The sequence below is a fragment of the Labrus mixtus genome, chromosome 14, assembly GCF_963584025.1.
Source record: "Labrus mixtus chromosome 14, fLabMix1.1, whole genome shotgun sequence".
Lineage (NCBI taxonomy): Eukaryota > Metazoa > Chordata > Actinopteri > Labriformes > Labridae > Labrus > Labrus mixtus.
The window spans coordinates 20,812,007-20,833,853 of NC_083625.1; the positions used below are offsets into that span (position 1 = coordinate 20,812,007).

Genomic DNA, 21,847 nt, shown 5'->3' on the forward strand with positions numbered 1-21,847 from the left:
TGTGTGTGTGTGTGTGTGTGTGTGTGTGTGTGTGTGTGTGTGTGTGTGTGTGTGTGTGTGTGTGTGTGTGTGTGTGTGTGTGTGTGAAAACTACAAACAGGCTCAAAGTCTAAACTTAAATTTATTGAACAAAAGAAGAAAATGAAAACTAACAAATGTTTATGAAACATTCAGATACAGTTTTTTGGGGGGTTTGTCAGAAACATCAAATGAAAAACAACTTCATACCAGAATATAAGAAACTGCATGAGATGAATGTTAGAAGTACAGATTATTTATCAGAAAGTGGTGATTGTACAGCAATGACAAAAATGACATACAAATACATTTTTAAAAAAATGATAGCGTAACTTTTACAGCTGGCAAACATTTAATGTGCTCCAATCTCGTTTTCAGCGTCAGCTTCAATTGGAGGAATCGGAAACGGTTTAAAATTGTGCATTTCTCTGCCAGGCAAGGTCACATTACCAGGGGAACTGTTTGTACATTCAGGAAGTGCAGTGAATGAGCACGGATGATTAGCTCCACATACTAACAGACAACATTTTGGTGACAAAGCCTGGTAAAGACAAAAGAAGAGCCAACAGATTTTTAAAAAACACACGACCTGTTAAAACCAGACAGACCGTATTTCTCTCTCAGAGATAATCTGATTGTGATAGTCCACATGCTAAAAGTTCATACTGTCTCACAGTTGGTAAATGGATCATCCTCCACCTATCACAAGGGGCTCTTCACGTGTCACATTCATCCTTTCACACATCCACACACTGAAAGCAGAGGCAGGTCATTAGGAACTGATCTGAAAAGTGTGTTTAAAGGGAGTCAAATCCTTAAAGTTGCTTTTTAAACCGGAGGGAGCAGTTGATATGGCACCGGGCTCACGAAACCTGCTCAGGACTTTGGTCAAAGGATGGATTTTTGTGGTGCTTACACACCTGCACAAAACTCATCAAAACTTCCAGAAAATGTCGGCGTGAGCTGCATGTGAAAAACATACAGCAGAATATTTCACTCCCACTTGACCTGGAATCTTTCCGCTTGAAGTTGGGGTGAGCTAATGTGAGAAGGCAGCAGGAAATATTCATGAACTTCTACTGTGACCACATACCATTTCTTAAACCTCCCCCTCAGAGACATGTACATGTAATCAAAAACGAGCACTGAGGGGTTAAAGACTTAACCCCATCTTACTTCATATTTATCAACCGTCGCTCACATACTGTAGTTACACACTTTTATTTTCTATTCAAATAATTAAATAAAATGAACGATTTTAAACTCGTTTGCACAATTTTTTTACAAAGATGTGGGCTTATTTCCCCACACTCGATAGTCCTGTGCCATGTTCAACTACCTTCGTTCGCAAAGCATTGTGGGAATTTTCTCCTTCAAGTCTTGTTTTTGAGGGTTCGATGAACAATTCCCCTTAATCCCCAATGAAATAAACATTGTGCCAAATGGAGGGGTGGGGTTTAGTGAGGGGGGTTGAAATCAAATAGACAACTAGAATATGTTTTACAGTTCCAGCATCAAGATAACTTAATATGAGCTGGTGATGGTAAAAAAAAAAAAGAAAAGAAATCAACACTGTTATTCATGAACACTGGAATTGTGCTTTTTTTTTTACTCTCTGTTCGGTTAGAACAAATAACGTGTTAGAACCAGGAGAATAAATGTAATTGTGACAATAATTTACCAGTATTGGACTGAAATGTGACGGCAGCTATGGACACATTTCAGTCAAAATTAGAGTGCTGCTTATTCAGTGCCAGGAAGCAAACTAGACTTTTAAATGATTACACACACAGAAATGTATCACCAGTCAGACTCCTCATTCCTCCCACACAGTTACTACAAATCAGTGCATTCCTACTAAAGTCCTTCAGGAAGATCTACAGCTGACTAAGTCATTGCTTCCAACCGTCAGTGCAGAAAAAAGTAATTGCTGATCGAGTCTTTGCTTCTGAGGAAACAGTCACTGTCGGTACCGGTATTACACACACGTAAGCTGACTACTTTTAGCGTCTTTGGTCCAAAATATTTGGTTTTCAGTGAACATTCAAACTTTAGATCTGAAATATATCATTTAACCACATAAGCCCAATACATTTGATTTTTCACAGGCTCGGCTATTCTTGAGTAGGAGTGTTTCTGTGTTGAAGCTCCAGCTTTTAACCACTTGAAGCAGCAACACCACCTTAACAAAACTCATAGCTTGGTTATGTACATTCTATTAAGCTTTACAGTTTGATTCCTTGAAGAGTCTGATGTGCAACATCTGGATATAATTGAAGTGAGTCTGTTTAGTGTCTCAAAGTACTATCATGTTTTTCGACAGACAATTTGAAATATGGGAGGGGGGGGGGGGGTGGGATGACATGCATCAAACGGCGACAGGATCGGGAGTTGAACCTGTGACCAGTGTGACGAGGACTGTAGCCTCTTTACATGGGGGGCGCCTGCTCTACAAACTGAGCTAAACCTGGCAGCCCTGCTATAATGCAGTTAAGAATGATTTCACCTGATGTCAAGAAGACTGCATGTATTCAGTTTGTTCACACGAATGAGTACCAATCCATTCTGTAACCTTTGGTCAAAACTTGCTACCTCATTAATGCAATGGAAAACGTCCACAGTCTTCAACACTCCACTGTGCATAGTGTAAAGTCATGCTAACCTGTATCAGCCTGCTTAAATGTAATTAAACCTCAGAGCGTGTTTAGAGCAGACTTGGTGGCTTGTTGCATTAGTGTCGTTACATCGAGAAAATAAAGGTTAAATAGTGAAAATAGTGTGCACATGTAGATTTTCCCCACCATGCCATTCATGCTCAATGACCGACTAAAAGCTGTAACTGATAGGAAATAAAATGTGTTACAGAGCAGATGGGCCCTCAGAGGAGGCAGAATAAAGAGAAGCTTCACGTCCCCTTGCTTTTACATTTAAACGTATTTCTTTTAGAAAATTCTGTGCTGCAGCTGCTTTTTAAAAGTTTGTAGCGTCACGCACGAGACATTCCACGCAGGCTCCTTCGTCAGTTGCAGGCCAGAGTTCATTCTGGTGTTCATGCATATGTTTAGCGGCACAGTAATATTCTCTTTCTGATGAGGGTGACAGATTGATGGGTAACATGTCAGCGGCTCTCAAAAAGACTTTCCCCGTTCTGTAGCCAGAGGCCACAAAAGTACTGAAACGAATGTGCTGGTGGTTTCAGAACCAACCAGGGCTGCTGAGGTTAACCATGGAGCAGAAGAACTACAAAAAACAAAACATCCAAACGCTTCAAAAGTTATGGAAATGTAACCCACAGAGTTACACAGGCCTTTACAGCACATACACAATGTAAACACATTATTTACACAGTTAGTGCCATGTCTGACTACATTTAAAAATACACATAAATACAATATTGAATACAAAGTAACATAGCACATAATAGACACATGGCATGACTAGTGCAATAAATGCAACAGAAAGATAGCGGATATGTTTGGTCCGATGAAGCTGGGCAGCTTTCAGAAACACTGATGATCGACACAGTACGCCACACAAAGGACAGTTTAAAGTCATCATCATCATCATCTGTTTGTATGTTAAAAAAAACAAAAACAAATGCTACATACTCAGCTATGCAAACATTTCTGAATATGCTGAAATGGCGCTGCAGTTAATGATGTGGTCAATGTCAGTCGCAAACACAGTAACAATGATTGTTCAGGTCAAAGAGTAGTGCAGTGACTCCTGAGAGTCATACAACAGAAGCTGAGAGAGAAATCCTTCACCTTAATACAGATTAGTGTTTGTGTGTGTGTGTGTGTGTGTGTGGGGGGGGGGGGGGGTTATGTGTGTGTAATCTCTGTTGATTTACAAAGGGGAGGTTTTGGTTTCAGCTCTGCATGCTCAGTTTTTTTTTTCCCCATCCCATTATCCCGTTTTACAGGGTTAACCTCAATCACGTTTAAGAAGGAAGCATCCATAAAAGTGGATCAGAAAAGTAAATGTGAGGCTTTGACCTTTTCATGTTTGTTTTTTCCAGTCACAACTTCATAGAATCACTCATGTTAGAAAACCTGCCCGTCGAGATAAGCCAGGCGCCGGTGCTCGTCCTCTCTTGAGTTTTCAACGACGAAGAGTGAGGAGTGAAGGAATGAAGCAAAGAGTGGAAGTTTGTGAATGAAATGTAAACATTAGAAATGTCTGACTTGTTCACAGCTGCAGGTTTATATGTCTGTTTTTCTTTTCTTTTTCTTTTTTTCTTTCTGATCGAGCTGCCGTCCAATCATTCATATAAGTGAAAGTTTTGCTGGGTGCCATGGTGTCAGATGAGGATCTCCACCATGTCATTGTCTACTTCCTGTTGTGTGGGAGGTGGGGCCTGCTGCTGGGGATGGGAGTGCACGGGGAGCCTCCTCTCCAGGGTGCTGCTGTGAAACACCGGAACATCTACGGACGAGTCAGAGAAAAAAGGGTCGGCACTTCTAAAACGAGAAGCTCTCATGTTGTTTTTTTAAAACCTGCTGTTAACTCTCATGTTTTATATTATCTGAGATAATAAACCCTCATGTTGTTTGATAATCTGATATAAACCCTCATGTTTATCTGAGATATCACAGTCTCATATGATGTTTGTTAATCTGATTCTACCTGACCTGACATACTGTGTGTGATATCTGTGTTACAGTAAGCCACACCTGTGTGGCACTCCTGACTCTATGACCCTCACTATGCTGCTCAGGCAGACTGTCTGTCAGTGGACGCATGCTGACCTGCGAGCCGGTCTGGGATGTAGACTGGACTGGGGTTTGACAGGCGTGCTGGCAGCGTCATGCTCTGCAGTGCCGGGGTGCTGGGTTTACTGCTCTCCTGACTCTGGCCCTTGTCGGTCTGTGTGCAGCTGTCCCTGCTGCCCGTCTTGGAGTGTCCTGCCGTCATAGGGGTGGAGGGGAGCACAGGCGAGGGGGACGAGGAAATTGAATCTGTCCTGAGGGACTCGGCACGGAACTCCGGACCAAGTAGAACCCCTGAGGAACCAAAGCAGAGAACCATGTAGTACCCAAAAGGGCCAGTATGAGCTGCTGTGAGAGTCAAGATTACGCAAATTGCTTAGGAACTATAAACATGTGCACGATGTTACGCCACCCAAAAAACTAAAACAGAAGAGCTAGGTGAAGATCTGGTAGAGAAGTGGAGGTCCGTGCGATACCACGCCCTCTAGTGGATGCTTTTTTTTTAAACATCCATCCCAAAGAAAGAGACACATGGGAGTATACTGTGTAGGTAGTGACAGTTATTTATTGTTTCAAACGTATGTGTCTATGTGAAAAAGAAAAACAAGACTTTACCCAGACTGCCCTTCCAGCTCGCGTCCTTGCGTTCCTCAGTGATGGGGGAGCTACTGAGTCCCAGACTGTGAGAGAGCAGACCTGATCCACCTGAGCCCGTGTTGGAGATGGACATCAGGGACTTGGAGGGCCTCATGGCAGACGGGACGTCCGACTTCAAATTCTCCTTCCTGGAGCGCTGGTGGAGTACTTTGATCATGGCGTCCTTCTCTATGATCTGTGCATGGAGATTCTTAATCCTGGATCAGTATCACACAGGAGCAACAGTTAGAGGAGGTTACCCGAGACCCTGAGATCATTACTTGTGCACCTTCACACTGCAAAAAATCAAATCTAAGCAAGTAGCCTGCATTCCTTATAATACATTCTTTTAAACTGCCAATGGTGCAAGAACAATACTTCTAATAGTGTCTTGAAATGAAGTGTGTAAACTCAATTATTTAACATCTCATTTTAAGACCAGACCAGGCTAGTTTGTATTTTATTTTTGTATCTTGAAATAAGATGTGTATATACTTGCCAGGAGACCTTGGCTTAAAATAAGTGTAGTGAGAAATTTCTAACTAGAAATTAGACAAATACATTCGCTTGGGTTTGAGTGAAGTGTAGTTGTGTTGCCTAACAGAAGAAAGCCTTCAGCTGAGGTTTCCATTCTTTATGTTCCCGCTGTTCATAACAAGTGATGTCATTTATATAGTCTATTTCCCACTGTCACAACTTTTTTTTGAAAGTGTTGCTGGCATCAAATTCAAATTAGACATATCATTTAAAAAAACAAAACAATGACATGTCTCAGCATCAGCATCTGATGTGTTGTCTTTGGGCTTTTTTTTAAATCAAATATGGGGGTTTCAATGTTTTGCAAATCATCAAATTCTGGTTTTACATACATTTTACACCTCATCCCAACTTCTTTGAATTTGGGGTTGCACTTGATATTTTGTCTTAATATCTGCACATTTTCTGTTATATCATTTATTTATTTTTCTATTTTGCACAATTTTGACATTTACTTGTCAGATCTTTTCCTCGTATATTCCTCAGGCTGCTGCTGGACTCAGTGTTTGTGTGTCTTTGTCTGAATAGCTCTGTACGCTTACCTGCTCTCCATGTCCAGACAGCGTCGGTTCGCCATCAGGATTTCCTCTTCTTCCTTCTGAATTCGAGCCTCCACCGATGTGTCGTAGCTGCTGCTGGGAGAGTGACAGATGATGGCTAAGGACCGATCCCTGACACACAGAGGAGAAACCTGTGTTAGACTACTGTACTTAGATTCCTGAAAATGATGCTAGCTCTGAATACTGATACACTTTCCAACAGCCATTCTTTAAAGTTATCATCACCACATGAGAATTGACCTGACATCAGTTCCTCTTCTCGACTCTAAAACAGGAGTTAAAAGTGGCAGCCATAAAACATGTCAGGCATTGTAAGATTCTGCTTTGGAGCAGTGAAGAAGAGTTGAACCCTGTAATACTGTAAACACCTGATGGCATTAGATCAGCGCACAAACTGTTACCTGACCCTGCATGTCAGTCTGCATCAGAACAGTTTCATAAATGCTCTGAGAGTCTTTGATACAAAAGTTTGGCTGCAACAATTTCTGCTCGGCTTCACCTCTGAGTGGCAACTGATGCAGCAGCGTCCAGGGCGAACTGCCTCATCACGCTCTCCTCCAGGTACTTCTGCTCCCACTTGGTCATGTCAGCCTCCAGAGCCAGGATCCGCTCCTCCTTCTCCCTCAGGTGCTCCATGAGGGCTGTGGCGTTGTACTCGGAGGGGGATACGCCGCTGTTCTGAGAGCCGCCTTGACGCTACAGCGACAGAGGATATATGAACAGAGTGAGGCGGAGCAGAGAGAGGACAGGAAGAGCAGAGGACATGAGCAGAGCCGGAGAGGAAGATAAGAGGGATGAAAAATATATAGAGAAAAAGCAGAGGACACAGAGCAGAGGGAAAGTGCAAAGGAGGAGTAGAGCAGAGGAGGAGGACTCATTTTAGGATTTGCAGTTGCTCTGCTACCTTCAACATGTAATTATTAAGCGTTAGGTATCATTATTAGAAGTGAGATGAGACTGTAGTTAACCTTTAGAGAGTAAAAGACATCAGGGCTTGAGCATGTTCCTCAGTAAATTCATGTAGAAACCAGACAAAAGAGTGTGCAAGATGCTGTTTATGAGCTTCTCAGTCTCAAATATTAGTGAGTATTAGTCTATGTGTTACCTGCTGCATGAGTGCTACCTTCTGTCCTGCACCAGTTTTACCTGATAAATGAGTGTTACCTGCTGCATGCGTAAGGACTCCAGCTCCCTCTCCAGTCTGGTACGGAGGCGATGCTCCAGCTGTTCTCTCTTCTCACAGGCTGCCTGAAGCTGAGCCAGAGCCTGCTGCATCCGTTCCACTTTCTCCACATACACCTGCTTCTTCTTAAGCTGCACACACACACACACACACACACACACACACACACACACACACACACACACAATGAAAACTTATTCCGCAGCAGCGTGTGTTACTGCTGATTTAACCAGACAGGTTCATACCTCCTCCTCAAGTTTGACTACTTTGGCCTGAGCGTTGTTGAGCGCCTGGTCTCTGATCTCAATGTGTCTCCTCTGGTCCTCCGTAGTGGAGCGCAGAGCGTTCAGCTCCATCTCCAGCTTCTCCTTCTCACGCTGCGTCTCTTTATCTGAGTAAAACCCAAGAACACTGTTTAGTCACAGTAAGTCTGTGTGTAGTGTGTGTCATTTGTTGTGTGCATAATGTCAGTGTACTGCACGTCTGTTCTGTGTGGTTCTCACTCTGTGTCAGCAGCTGGGAAATGGTTTTGCGGTTGTCCTCTGAGCCTTCACACTCTTTAGCAGCTAGCTGTTTGTTGGCAGTCTCCATGCGCTCTTTAGAAAAACACAAACACGTTGTGAGACAACACAAAGAGCAGATGTGTTGAGAGAATACACACCTCATGAGGACCTGCTGCATTAAAGGAGGGGGAATAGCTCTAACAAACTAACTTCAAACAGCAACATTTCAGAGCCTGACGGGAAGTCAGTTTTTAGCTTTCAAGAAAAAAGGTGGCAGAAAACTGGTTATCAACCTAACAGTTTAACCGAGAGTTTTTATCAGCATAGTCACATAAAGGGGCAGAGTACGCAGCATATGACCAATTGCAAACATAAATAAGCTGTCAGCTCATCTTCATATTTTACGAACTCAAAACAAAATGCAGGAAGTACAACTGTTAAATGAAGAAAAGGGTGAATGCACACATTAAGGCGTATTAACCTCTTTCCCATCCTTAGAGCAAAATACACTTCAACATAAAATCTGCAGTTTTTTAAGACCTCATAAGTCAGTTGTAACCCCGACAGTCACAAACAGAAGGGTAAGGAATTAATAAGATGAATATAAAATATATACAAAGTGATAGTTTTACATATTTCAAACACAACTACAAGGCTCCGGAGCGTTTTCAGTCTCTGTTAAAGGATAATACCAGTAAAGCACAATACTTTTCATTAACATAATTCAGATGTAAAGTCTGAGAGCAAAGACAAAATGTGTTTTCCAGTCTCTCTGTCTGTCTTGATCAGCTCACAGACCTGTGTAATCAAGTGTCTGATTGATCAGTGAGTTTCATACGGGCTGAGGTCTTACCTCGAACATGACCTCATTCAGAGCAGATAAGATGTTCAACATAAGTTAGCTGGTGATGTAACCACCTTCACAGTACTGAAAACCCAGAGTTAACCCTGAAATCCTACTCTGTGGTATAATCCCAGGAGGAGATATATAGGCCAGAGATCACAGAGCGCCATTTGTACCTGCTGCTGATCTTTGACTGTAAATACAGTTTAAAGCTCCAGGAGAGCTCAGCATGATTGGCCCTTCACACAGAGATGATTTTGTGTTTGTTTGTGATCGTCCATGAAGACACAGATATTTGATCCTTGAACTAAACTAAAAACTAGACTTCCCATCAAGCTATTCACGATCATACACTAACATACACACACTGATGGATCTGCCTTCAGGAACAGTTTGGGGTTGAGTTTCTTGTCCAGGGACACTTTAACATGTGGGCAGCAAGTGACGGAGATCTAACCACCAACCATCAGATGAGAAGAAGCTCTTTACCTTTGAGCCAGCGCTCTAATTCCAACAACAATACTTGTGTATGTCCTAAACAATTTTTTTTTTTTTTTTTTTACATTTTTTGTACCTTTTATTCCTTTAGATAAAAAAAAAAAAACATGTTAATTTAACTCTCACCACGCAGGTCCCTGTTGAAGTCATGCAGCCGGCGCACCTCCAGCTCCAGCTTGTTCCTCATAGTTTTCTCCAGCGCCTCCCTCTTAGAGGAGGACTTGGCTAAGTTCTCATAAGCCTCTGAAACCAACTGGATCTCCGTTTCCAGCTGCCAGAGGAAGAATGGAGGGAACACAGTGAAAATATTTCAGATTAAAACCAAGATATAAATGCACAACATGTCAAACACACTGCACTCTGACTGCTGGTCTGTAAACCTGCAATATTTACAGTGTGTACAATGTTTGTAAAATGTGTGTACCATGTATGCAGTGTATGTACAGTTAGTACAGTGTGTGTGTGTGTGTGTGTGTGTGTGTGTTTGAATGAACAGTTGATTATGTTTAGCAATGCAAGTTTGAATTAGAACAGTGTGTGCAGTTTGTATACTGAATGTGTTTTTGTTGTTTTTTTGTTTGTTTGAATGGGGGGGGGGGTTACGCCCCTGTATAGGACGGGACAGTGGACAGAGTCAGAAATTGGGGCGAGAGAGTGTTTTATATTCCTCTGCATACCTTTAAACTCCGAGTGTTAAAGTTGTTGATTTTAACATAAATCCTGCTTCTGACAAGGCAAATAGCCAATCATAGTGGCTGAGGATTTTGTCTTGGCACATGGGTTGGCCAATCAGATTTCAAGGGGGGCCCAGGCCATCAGATTTAAAAGGGTTAATGACCCTCTGCGGGGGGTTGATGTTTTTAGGTTACCTTGTGCAGCTTAGTGACTTTCTCGCGGCAGGCCTCCATCTCCTGCCTCAGCATCCTGTTCTCATCTGTCAGCACGTCCACCATCTGATGAGCCCGAGCCATTATAGCAACCGGCTCCCCCTGCATGTGAGAGTAGGAGTGTGGGTGGGGGAAATGTGCAGCCTGGACAGGGGGCTGGAGCATGGGAGGAGGGTTTCCTGTAAACTGTTGCTGTTGTTGTTGTTGTTGTTGGTGGTGCTGGTAAAGCTGCTGCTGCTGCTGCTGCTGCTGCTGCTGATGCTGCTGCTGCTGCTGCTGCTGCTGCTGATGGTGCATCCTGTGGGTGGAGCCGTAGGGGTCTTGAGCTAAGGCATGACCTCTGGGTGGCATTTGGTGCATCAACGCCATTGTGAAGCTCTCTCCTCCGGGGTGGGTGCCTGGACTGCGAGGTCCCATTGCGGGAAAGGGCTCGCCCTGGTTATGGGGGTGCTGGTGAGGGAAGGAGGGGTGGGAGGAGTGGGAGGCACTGAGCATGCTGCTGAGGGTGGAGGACTGAGCGCGAGATAAGGACCCCACGGAGGTGACCGAGGAGGTGGGACTGTGTTGGTGGAGGGTCCTCTGGGAATGAAGTGACCCCTCCTTACTTGACCTGAGCAGAGAACAAAGTGTCATTATCAAGGTGTGATTGTCAGAGTGTGGAAATGGTTATTATGTAGAACTTTTCTACTCTGACCACCTGTTTCACACACGTATTCATACACTGATTTGAGAGGCCAGCCTTCAAATCAGTTTCAAACCATTCACACACTGATGGATGAATGAGAGCTCCAGTGTCTTGCCTTAGGACACTAACATTTAGCCTTCAGTAGTTTACCTACATTTCACTGATTTCTGAATCAGATAGCTTTTCAGTAGCTTAGCTGTTTTATTGATCAAGTGGTGCGGTAGCGTCCAAACAAGCTACATTTTCCCAGAACAAAGTTCAAGAGTGTCGGCAGAGTGTTTCAGTCGAGCTCCGAAAATCAAATCAATCTGCTTATCAAAAAAAAGATTATTTTCAAAAACAAAAGAATATACAGGTTAAAAATAAGTTGTGTTTTTGATGTCATGAACTCTCTTTGTCCGTTTGATTCACCTGCCGTCTGTTTCTCTCCGCATTGTGGGAAATCACCAGTTGAAAACCGGCTTTGCAGTGAGCTAACATTCCTGCCTTTAGTCTAAAAAAAAAAAAAAACGTAATCAAAGTCAAGTCTCAACTTGTCCTGCCTAATGATATAAATCCTGCGGTATTCATGTCTGTGTGACTCTGGTTCCTTCCAGGTAAAGACACTGAAACAGGTCCGACAGGAACCTTTATCTTTATTAAGAAAAACACTTTTGGGAAATCCTAAAGAGGTCCTTTGTTTTTTTCCTTTTGAATGTTTGTTTGGCTCTTTCTTTGGAACTGCCTCTTCAGAAAACTAAAAGCATTTTGTGATCACTGCACAACGAAACAGTACCTGTGTGCATTTAAATCTGGCAGTATGTTGATGACAAACAGCCGGCTCGTGCTCTGATCAGCTGGACTGATTGATAATCAATCACTCGCCACATCATTTGGAGGTGCCCCGAAAAAAAAAGTGACTCGTGATCACGGGGTGCTGAGCGTGTGTTCTTGTGGAGAATCTCTGTTCTGCTTCATTTCACAAGATGTGTTAGAGGGCTTGTTCTGGCTGAAGTTTGCTACGGAAACCGCTCAGATGACAGATAACTAAACCCAAGATTGTAACATTTTATGGTGCTTGAACTGGGTCCGTTGAATATCTTAATGACTTTTAAAAGCGTGTGTCTGTTTGAAACACGGAGTACAGCCCTGAAACTATACTTCTATTTATCTATCTATCTAAAAACATTAACATTGGCAAAGCGAAAATGAAAAAAAAAAAAACATCCACTGATGGACAGACAGAGAGAGATCTGCAGAGTTTGTTCTTTATGTTGTTTGTGAAACTTCTGGAGACTTTTGATACCTTGATAAATAATATTAATGACATTTATTATTGAAACTGAAGATGTTTTAATTGCACCTGTGTGTGTGTGTGTGTGTGTGTGTGTGTGTGTGTGTGTGTGTGTGTGTGTGTGTGTGTGTGTGTGTGTGTGTGTGTGTTGATGGGGGCCCTTGTGCGTTCCTCACCTGAAGGAGCCATACTCAGGTGGGGGCTGGTATCTGACATGGGGCACCTCCCTGGAGTGCTCCCTCCCTCTCTGCTCCTGGTAGAAGTGGCCTCCAGAGTCCTGTTGCTTAGAGGGAGAGCTCATCCCTTTGAAGGGGTAGTCCGGAGGCGGGCCCCGGTGCTGCGGCTTGTAGTAGTCGCCCGGGGGCCCGGGGGGGGGCAGCAGGGGGGAGAGCGGGGCACTGGTCACGGGAGCGTGAGCCTTCACACCGCTTGTGGCGAGGGAGAGCTGCATGAGGCGTTCGCTGAGGGAGCGAACGTGGCCCTGCTTCAGATCTTTGAGCCCGTCGTCCTGGTGCACCTTCCCCGCTCCGCTGACCCGCTGCACCGTTGGACGACCCTCCGTGCGCACCTTCGCATTGGTCATCCCCGTGACATAGAAGGCGGCTCCCACGGAGTTGGGGTGGGGGGGCTGCTGGGGAGGGTTGTTCTGCAGCGGAGGCTGAGAAGGAGGAGGACCATGACCCCGGAAATACTGAGACTGCACTTTGGCCTCCTCGTACGTCGGGAGGTCCTCGGGGTTTTGACACTGCCCCTGGAAGCTCAGCCCTCCTCCACTGCTACCTCCACCTCCTCTGCTGGAGCCCAGCTTCTCCACACCACTGTCCGTCTGCAGCTCCTGACCTTGGGGTTCCTGCCGGGCAATGTGGGGGGTCAAAGAGTGGTCATCAGGGAGGCTGATCTGTCCTTGACCCTGTCCTGAGTAACCTCCTCCAACTCCACCACCTCCTCCCCCTCCTACTTGCTGTTGTTGCTGTTGTTGTTGTTGCTGTTGTTGTTGTTGTTGTTGTTGTTGGTGGTGGTGCTGCTGCTGCTGCAGGACATAGTTACGGTTCATCTGCTCCTGCAGGAGGCGCTGCAGGACATTGCTGCTGCCACCTCCTCCTCCACCTCCGCCCCCCACACTGCTGCTGCTGTTGGATGACTCCTCCGCCGCAGCCCTCATCTCTGCCTCCCGCTGGCTACGCACCTCATGGAAGGACAAACTCCGGCCGCGGTCAATACTCCCTACAAGGAGGAGGACGCAATGTAGCAAAGAGACAACAGATGAAAGGACAGGAAGCATTGAAGTCTGCCACACTCTCCCCCCCCCCGCCGCCTCCTCCCCACAAAGCCCATGAAGACCCAATGACTCATGATGGGACAGTCTGACAAACATAAACACCAGACAATAAAGACTGTGACAGATGACTGACCACGATGTTTTAGGCTTTAGTTTTGCTTACTCCACCACCTAGCGTAGCACAAACAGATTAGCATTGTTAGCACTAGCGCTGCAGAAGTTTAATAACTGAGCAGTGGATACAGCATCTGAGATTTCTGACTAATGAACATCAGAGTGTAAAGAAGCTACCTTCTGGTTTGTAAAGGGACTTTTAACATCAAATGATGGGACAGAATGAGTACAGAACTTTGTCATGTTATAGGAGGATCAGATCAATTGATTGATGAATCCAGAAGAGGATTGGACACTGTAAATATATTTTTGACTGACTTGTTCTCAGAATTCAGAGGGAAAATTTAACATTCTGACATTAAAGATTCCGCAAAAAAAAGTCTGAATTCTGTGAAGTCTGAACTATTTCTTTTTTTTTTATTTTTCTTTTTTCTTAATGATTTGTTTTCAGATGACTGTATGACACTTCATCAGACTACAATTTGGACAAGAATCACAGAAAAATGAAAATCACACAGGATCCCAGTGTCTCTATTTGACCCCTTCACATGAACAACAGCAAATCAATTATTTGAATTTAAATATGTAATATAATATAATATATATATGACTGTTAAAATCCCCTGACTATGGCACAGAAAACACACAATTATTTCATTTGAAGAGAATCAAAACCCAGTGATTTGAATACATTCATACAGTAAGAGACAGAAGCATGTGTGTTCAGTTGAACATCCAAAGTTGTCAGAGTGGAAACCACATAGTGTTTATCTGTTGGGATGTTGTGTCGTTTCCTCCTTAGTCAAACTCTGTTTAGTTCTATTCCTAAATAAAGGAGTGGTTAAACTGCTTTGCCTACAGTTTCCTTCTTTTTGCCCGTTATTGAAGGGGGACATAATTTATAATAAATCATTCTACGTGTGGTTTTTTTGCTGACAACCCTGAAAGTTAACAACTGCAACATTTTACACCTCTCTCTACAGAGTAAAGGAATAAATTATTACATCTAGCGCTTTCTGATATTCTTCTCATTCTCAACGAGGAAGATGCTTTTTTCCGAAACATCTGCGGATAAATGAAATTGTGAGACAAAAGGAAAAAAGTGTTAGCTTTGGTCAACAATAGGTCACATCTCTTCAAGCTGAAGAGGGAGAAAAGAACAAAGTATGCACAGAGGCTGCAGGCTGGGTGGATGTCTTCTGATGCCTTACCAACAGAGGAGAAAATGCATCTAAACTGACCTAATCACTGTTTTATTTGATCTGAAGAGACAGATGTTTTAAATGCGTTTTTCAACATGTGGAACAAATAACTGCTAGTAAATTACAGAACCTGCCGGGGGGGGGGGGGGGGGGGGCTGCAATGTGGGACTGCTCTGTCAGAAAAACCAGTGTCAGACCTTACCGTGATAATGACCAGTTCAAGACTAAAGACGAACACGTTTGTAGTCTCAGTGACTTCAACTTTTGGTTTCTGAAGTGCACTGTTGAAGGCCATCGATGGTGATCCCCAGAGTTTTTTTTTTGTACAAGGCTGAAAACATGTTTATTTCTGCAGTTAAAATGTGCCTATTTTTGCACTTCCACATTGGTTGCATTTTTCAACACAGGAAGTTGCCACTTGTTAAAACATACACAGAGAAACTAAGTGTCAATGGCGCGCAGATGGCCTAGCGGTTAGGTCGCGCCCCATGTACGGAGGCTATAGTCCATCGTCCTCCAAGCTGGCGGCACAGGTCCAAGCCAAACTGTAACTCCTATCCTGCATTTCATTCCTACTTGGAGCGCAGAGCAAGTGTGATTCATATTTGCCTTCTGTTGCAGGGTGTCATTTTAACGCCCAGCTCTCATGTGGGTTAGGGGCAATGGGTCATGTTTAAAAACTTGCAAATGAACTTGCTCTCCCGTTACAGCCCAGGAGAGCTTAAGCCATGGACACAGGATGAATAACAGCACGCCTACTCCACACTTTAATATCAGTGCGTTTGGTGATAGATTCAAATTTTGTTTTTAATGGATTGCAGGGCGGAGAGACTGAGAGCTTTTGTTTCTGTTTCTATTCAAACTCTCCTCCGTGCGCTCTTTCTTGCCACTGTCAATATAGCCCACAGATATCAATGCTGGCTGTTCATTAAGGATTCCAGCAGAGACATTAAGTAAACGAATGTTTACAGCCACCTTTATTTGATGTTGAGCACACAGAACATTAGTTTACATAGACCATGTCGGTGTGTCTGGAGATTTGAATAGTGGGGATATGCTTTTGTGTCTCAAGCAGAAATGTTCACTGTGTCTTTCTGAAAGTTTTTGATGTTGTGGAAATAATTCAGCGAAATATAACTGAAATCCTCCATCAACATATTTCATCCTGTTTGTGTTCTCTGTGTTCAGTGGCACAATGAAAGGAATGAAGATAAATGATCTGGCCGGAGTTTGAGCTATCTCAGAATAAAAACTGAAATCCGCTGTGTAAATAGCAACGTGACATCCTGTAGGCGCACCTAGCTCTTAAACGGAATGGGAGCTGACACTCTTTTTATTTTCACCTCTTTGTGCTTTGCGCCTGGCCCGCGCATAGCCTGGGTCTGTCGCAGTTGGCTGTTCTGTTTGGGTTGTTGTCGCCACTAAAGACCATGTGGGGTGTTAGGTAAATTATCAGTAGGTCAAAAACATTGGGACACGGTCACAATGTGTGTGTGTGTGTGTGTGTGTGTGTGTGTGTGTGCGCATAGGAAGGGGGCGCTCATCCTTTTTATTGGGGCACAAGTTGTTTTTATTTTAAATGAAGATAATAAGTGAAGGGGAATACATTGAGAATGACTGAAAACCCCTGTCTCCATTACCAGATTACTAGATAACTAGATTGGAGGTTTTTGGCAGGTTGTGCAATAGACATAAACCAGGATCAGAATCCTAGAGATGGTGTAGTAGTTTGCGGTTGACTACAGCTCAGATTTTTGTTTTTTTCCAACCACCCAGCCCTGTTCCTCTCTATAGCATACTTCAACTGCATTTTTTCTGCAGTTCAACGCCCACTCTTCTGCCCATCCAGTTCTCTGTCTGTGTCTATAAATCTAGTTCAGCCTCTATGAATCCAGCTCAGTCTACATAAATTCAGTTTAAGTCTCTAAAGACACAGTTTTGGTTCTGTGAGTCAAATACAGAAACTTGTTTCTTGGCATGAAGTTGAAAAGTATCCATACCACAACTACAGAGTTTTTGTAATGTAATGTACATTGAGGTAACTTTTTTCAAATTTTTTTGGTATCTTTCAACTTAAAAATGAAGTTCATAGGAAGCAGAGAGATAAATAACATGACATCAGAGACTGTTCAACCAATGCAAATCAGAATCATTGATCATGCAACAAGACCTTTGATATGCAGAATGAAATGGAGAGAGACTTTATACTGATAGAAGCATTAACAAAAAACATTTTTATATCTAGAACACAGACTTACACTATCACACACACACGCACACGCACACACACACACACAAGCAGCGACTACTGTATGTGTTCCTCCGCAGACGTTCCACTAAGTTACTCACACTAACTACCTCCCCCCACCCATACCTACCTGTGTGGCTGCTCACACTGCTCTGTGCCTGTAGTGGGCGTCAGAAGTGGTTCATGTTTAGATGCTGCAGCACCAGCACTTGGAGGCGGGGCGGGCTCTGGGAGTAGATGTTGATGATGTCGATGATAAAAGGTATTTTGGGTGGAGAAGTGGTCCGTTTTAAAGTGGTCTTGTCTAAGGTGGTACAGTTTAGGGAGGTCTGTTCTGAATGGGTCCAGTGTAGCGCGGCACAGCTCCTGGTTTTGGCCTCCCTGCAGGTCCTATATGTTTTTGACAGAGAGGTTCTGGTAAACGTTCCTGCAAAAGAAGAGAGATGCATTTTAACATTTAAACATGTAATGTACTGCTTTGTTTGTTTGAGGATCAGTGTAACCAGGGGGGTACACTTCAAAGCAGGATTTCTGACTGTTGAGGTAACTTCAGGGTTAACTCTGGATTTTCAGTACTGCAAATGAGGTTCACTTCTTACCGAGGTGGTAACTTGCTCAACTAGCTGAACACCTATCCTGCTCCAGAGCAAGTTATGTTTGGAGTAAGAGAGCATTCTGTAAAAGTCTCAGCCCTTTTGAGGACTATTGTTTTCTATCCAATAACATTGACCATCCTTTTCAACTTACTTCTCTATTACAAGAGTTTATTACTGTCTTGAAAAGAATGTACATTATAAGGAAGAGTTTGTGAAGTCTCAAATTAAGTTTAAAAATGTTCAGATGCCTGTTCAAAGCAAGGCAATCTCCACAAACTATTTAACGCTAATGTCTCTGAAGGCACTGATAAATTCTTATATGGGAAGCCAGCGACAGATTTAGGATGTTAAATGTTATTTTGAAAGAAAACTGGGGTCCTCAAAAGCCGCTCCTGCCTAACTCCTGACTGATTATCTGCAGTTAATTCATCACTTAAACTTTGACACCAGCAAACACTTTGTCATAGCCATCAGATTTTACATGTGAAAAATAGCAATGGAAGTTATTAATTGTTCTCTACTGATGTCATCATTTCAGAGAGACTGAGAAAACAATCAAAGAGTTTTAATAGTTGTATTTATGAGATGTAAAATGATGCGAGTAAAAAAGCTGAATCTGTCACCAACACAAAAAGATGCAAAAGTTTGTTGGACTTTGGAGTCAAACATTGTGTCTGTGGCTATGATCAATCAATCAATCAATCAATCAATCAATCAATCACATAACAAATGCTATCACTACAAAAGAGCAGGTAAAATACCTCCTCTCTGTTATATTATCAACAATGATGAATGGTTTGTGTTATTTAGTATGACTTTTGATTTCTTTTAAAACAATGAATAACAAACTTGCTGTTGACACACACACACACACACACACACACACACACACACACACACACACACACACACACACACACACACACACACACACACACACACACACACACACACACACACACACACACACACACACACACACACACACACACACACACACACACACACACACACACACACACACACACACACACACACACACGACACGTGAATGTCCTAAGAGGACAGAAGTTCTGAGTGTGACTCAGATGATAAGAACGACAACAGAACTAACTCTGCTCCTCTGAAGAGAAAAATAATGACCTCCAGATGCGGCTGGGACGTTCCCCTGGCCTGCACCTCCCTCCTCCCCTCCTCCCACAAACATGCACATATTTGTCAAGATCAATCTGATCTTTTGACCTGTAAATTAAAAGGATATAAACTGTAGAAGAGATCAAAAAAAATCCCATCATCTAAATACTGCAAAGACACCAGGAAAAAAACAACATCAAATGATGATGGTCTGCTGCTTTCTATAGGATGTATAGAGTATATGTAAAGACAATTTACACTGCATGTGTCTGCCTGCAACATTTATTTTTAATATATAACTTAAGATTATTTACATCACGTTGTGGCTGTATCTCTGTTTGACATGGTTTAATATAGTCAGCATCTCCAACCCCAGTGGATGGGCCCTTCAGAAACCAATGGGTGACTGAAACTTCATCTATTTTTATATACTCCTTTAGAAGACCCAAGTTTGCATGATATCAACCGCGTTGAACGTGGGTTACTCGCGAGTGTCACAACGACATCTCTGATTGGTGTAGCTCACTGTTACCGTGACAATGTTTCAAGGTGCTTAATTCGAACAAATAGTTTTGCTAGCAGGCTAGCTGGTTGGTTAGCTAACAGGAAATGTACTAATAACCTTGTTATGGAGCAGTGAATGTAATTGATATACTCAACAACACGGACTACAAGATATTGCAACACTTGCATTAACAGTATAAACACCATAACAACAAAAAAGTTACATTTAAGAAGAAGCAATATCATTCGCAATGGATTATGGGATGGATAATTGACTTTGGATGAAAATGATGTACATAGTCTTGTACCTTTCCCTTTTTCTCAGTTTTTGAATGTAGTTTTTGCACTGAATCAAATGTTCTATAGTCACAAGTATTGGGGTAGCTGGTTGACTTCAATCGCTTGATATCAGGATTTTGTGAAATGTCAATGGTACTTCTGGGTAGCTTTTCTTAAAGATGCAAAGAGATTGAATGGAATTTGTAAGTTCATTCTTCCACCAGGGTTGACAGAGTAGATGTGTCTAGCTAGAGACTTAGGACCATGTTGTGAAGGTTGGATCAGAGGCCTTTCATTGGCAGAGTTTGGTGGGTGGGAGGGAGTGTAGACCTGAATGAGAGAGATTAGGTGGAGCCATTTTTGTTGCCTGTTTGTAAGCGAGCAGCAGGATTTAGAATTTCATGTGAGCAGTGACAAGCGGAGAAAGCAGAACAGGGGAGGTTGAAGACCAGTCGCGCTGCTGTGTTTTGGATCATCTGCAGTTTGATTTTGCATGCATCTACATCACTGAGCAATCGAGGACACTTGAACTCTAAATGTTAGCTGGTCATCAATCATGACACAGAGTTTATGGGCAGACTTTGTGGGCATGAGTTTGGTTGTACCAAGCTGGATATTGATCTGTCGTTGCATAGAAGGATTTGCAAGGATGTCTTTGAGAGGTTGAGTTGCAAGACAAAATTCTTGCTGAGACTGTGACGTCATCTGGAAGAAATGACAGGAAGAGCTGGGTATCTTCAGCATAGCAGTGGTACGAGAAGCCATGAGAAAGGGTTATTGCATCAAGTGAGGTGATGTATATGGAGAAGAGAAGTGAACCAAGCACTGACCCTTGGGGCACCCCTGTGGATAAATTGTGCAGTTCTGACTTCTTCTTTCCAAGATACTCTAAAAGATTTCCCATGACAGGCAGGACACCAACCAGCAAATCCTGAGATGTCAAGTTCAGAGTGCTTGGATAGGAAGATTTGATAGTTAACAATGCCAAAGGCAGCTGACAGGTCTAGAAGCATCAGAACTGAGGACGGACCAGTAGCTATAGCCCTACGTAGCTATTCTGTAACTGATTGAAGACTGAGCTAATATTAGTTTACTTACATGAATCTGTAACCTATAAGAATCTTTAGCTCTTCTGTGATAAAAATGTATACTAGGGATAGTAATAAAAGTACTCTTACTGTACCACGCTGACAGTATTTCACTACAAGTAAAAGTCCTTCAGTCAAAGTAGGTCAGTATTGTCATTAGTATGATGTTAAAAAGTATCAATAGTGAAGTAATATTTCCCTGGAAGTGTTTTAGTTATAGGTTATTCATTTTATAGCTGCATTAATATGCATGTAGCAGTTTATTGCTCTTGGTGTTGAAGGTTTTATATGAGTTTAAAGAAGACAGATTATACTACCTTTGTCCCGATTAATTATTTAAGTAACAAATTATTTCAAGATACAAAAATGTTTTAGCTTAAAGTAATGACTGAAATGTAATGATTTTTTACAGATCAAAACAGGACTGAAATGTTTCGAATTGTCGTCACCTAAACTGGACTAAAACTGTAAAAGGGTAAAAATGACTAAACTGTGACTAAAACTAAAATACATTTTCATTTAAAGACTAATACCGAAACAAAATCTAAAGTAACAGCCAAAACACTGGGGATGTGCAATGTTTATTCTGCATTGGCATTTTGAGGCTAATTAAATGTAGTAAAGATGTCAGCACATCATGTCTCTGCCATTGTTTGAAGTTTAAGTGTCTAATGAACCTTAAAACATGTTACTGTGTCACTCAAACTGGACCTCCTGGATTCTTTTTCACCTCCAGCTGTGACACTGCCCTTTCTTTTCTTGTGAATTAATATGCAAAGTAATCAAACCTGAAATGTGAAACTAAAGTCACCTTGGATTCATGTTGTTCAGACAAGTTTGTACATGTTTTCCAGACTGCCACATTCTTTGGTCATCACTCATTCAATCATTGTGACTGCTGTTTTTCAATTTTAATGCTCAAGCATATCACCTGCTGCTCGAGAAAAAGGTTCAATTTATGAACTAATTCATGATAAAATTAAGAAAAATTGCATGTAATATTAAAGTCCTTAAGACAACAAATGAAGCCAGAAATCAAATAAAAACAAAGGGAATAAAATCCAGCA

General features: G+C 42.5%; 1 protein-coding gene across 3 annotated transcripts in view; it reads right to left on the reverse strand.

Annotated features, from left to right (window-relative positions):
- Nucleotides 1-102: 102 nt before the first annotated feature.
- The window catches only part of amot (angiomotin), a 31,339-nt gene continuing 9,594 nt past the window's right edge, over nucleotides 103-21,847 (reverse strand). For 2 of the 3 annotated variants that reach the window (XM_061055732.1, XM_061055733.1), the window contains exons 2-14: nucleotides 17,310-17,606; nucleotides 14,734-14,794; nucleotides 12,513-13,560; nucleotides 10,361-10,988; nucleotides 9,618-9,762; nucleotides 8,150-8,242; nucleotides 7,892-8,037; nucleotides 7,628-7,777; nucleotides 6,963-7,159; nucleotides 6,446-6,574; nucleotides 5,346-5,584; nucleotides 4,770-5,024; nucleotides 103-4,446 (exon numbers count right to left, since the gene is read on the reverse strand). In XM_061055732.1, coding sequence (XP_060911715.1) covers nucleotides 4,322-4,446; nucleotides 4,770-5,024; nucleotides 5,346-5,584; nucleotides 6,446-6,574; nucleotides 6,963-7,159; nucleotides 7,628-7,777; nucleotides 7,892-8,037; nucleotides 8,150-8,242; nucleotides 9,618-9,762; nucleotides 10,361-10,988; nucleotides 12,513-13,560; nucleotides 14,734-14,794 — 3,216 coding nt within the window. In that variant the 5' untranslated portion in view covers nucleotides 17,310-17,606 and the 3' untranslated portion in view covers nucleotides 103-4,321. The remainder of the gene's footprint in view (nucleotides 4,447-4,769; nucleotides 5,025-5,345; nucleotides 5,585-6,445; nucleotides 6,575-6,962; nucleotides 7,160-7,627; nucleotides 7,778-7,891; nucleotides 8,038-8,149; nucleotides 8,243-9,617; nucleotides 9,763-10,360; nucleotides 10,989-12,512; nucleotides 13,561-14,733; nucleotides 14,795-17,309; nucleotides 17,607-21,847) is intronic. The other variant, XM_061055734.1, reaches the window with a different exon arrangement.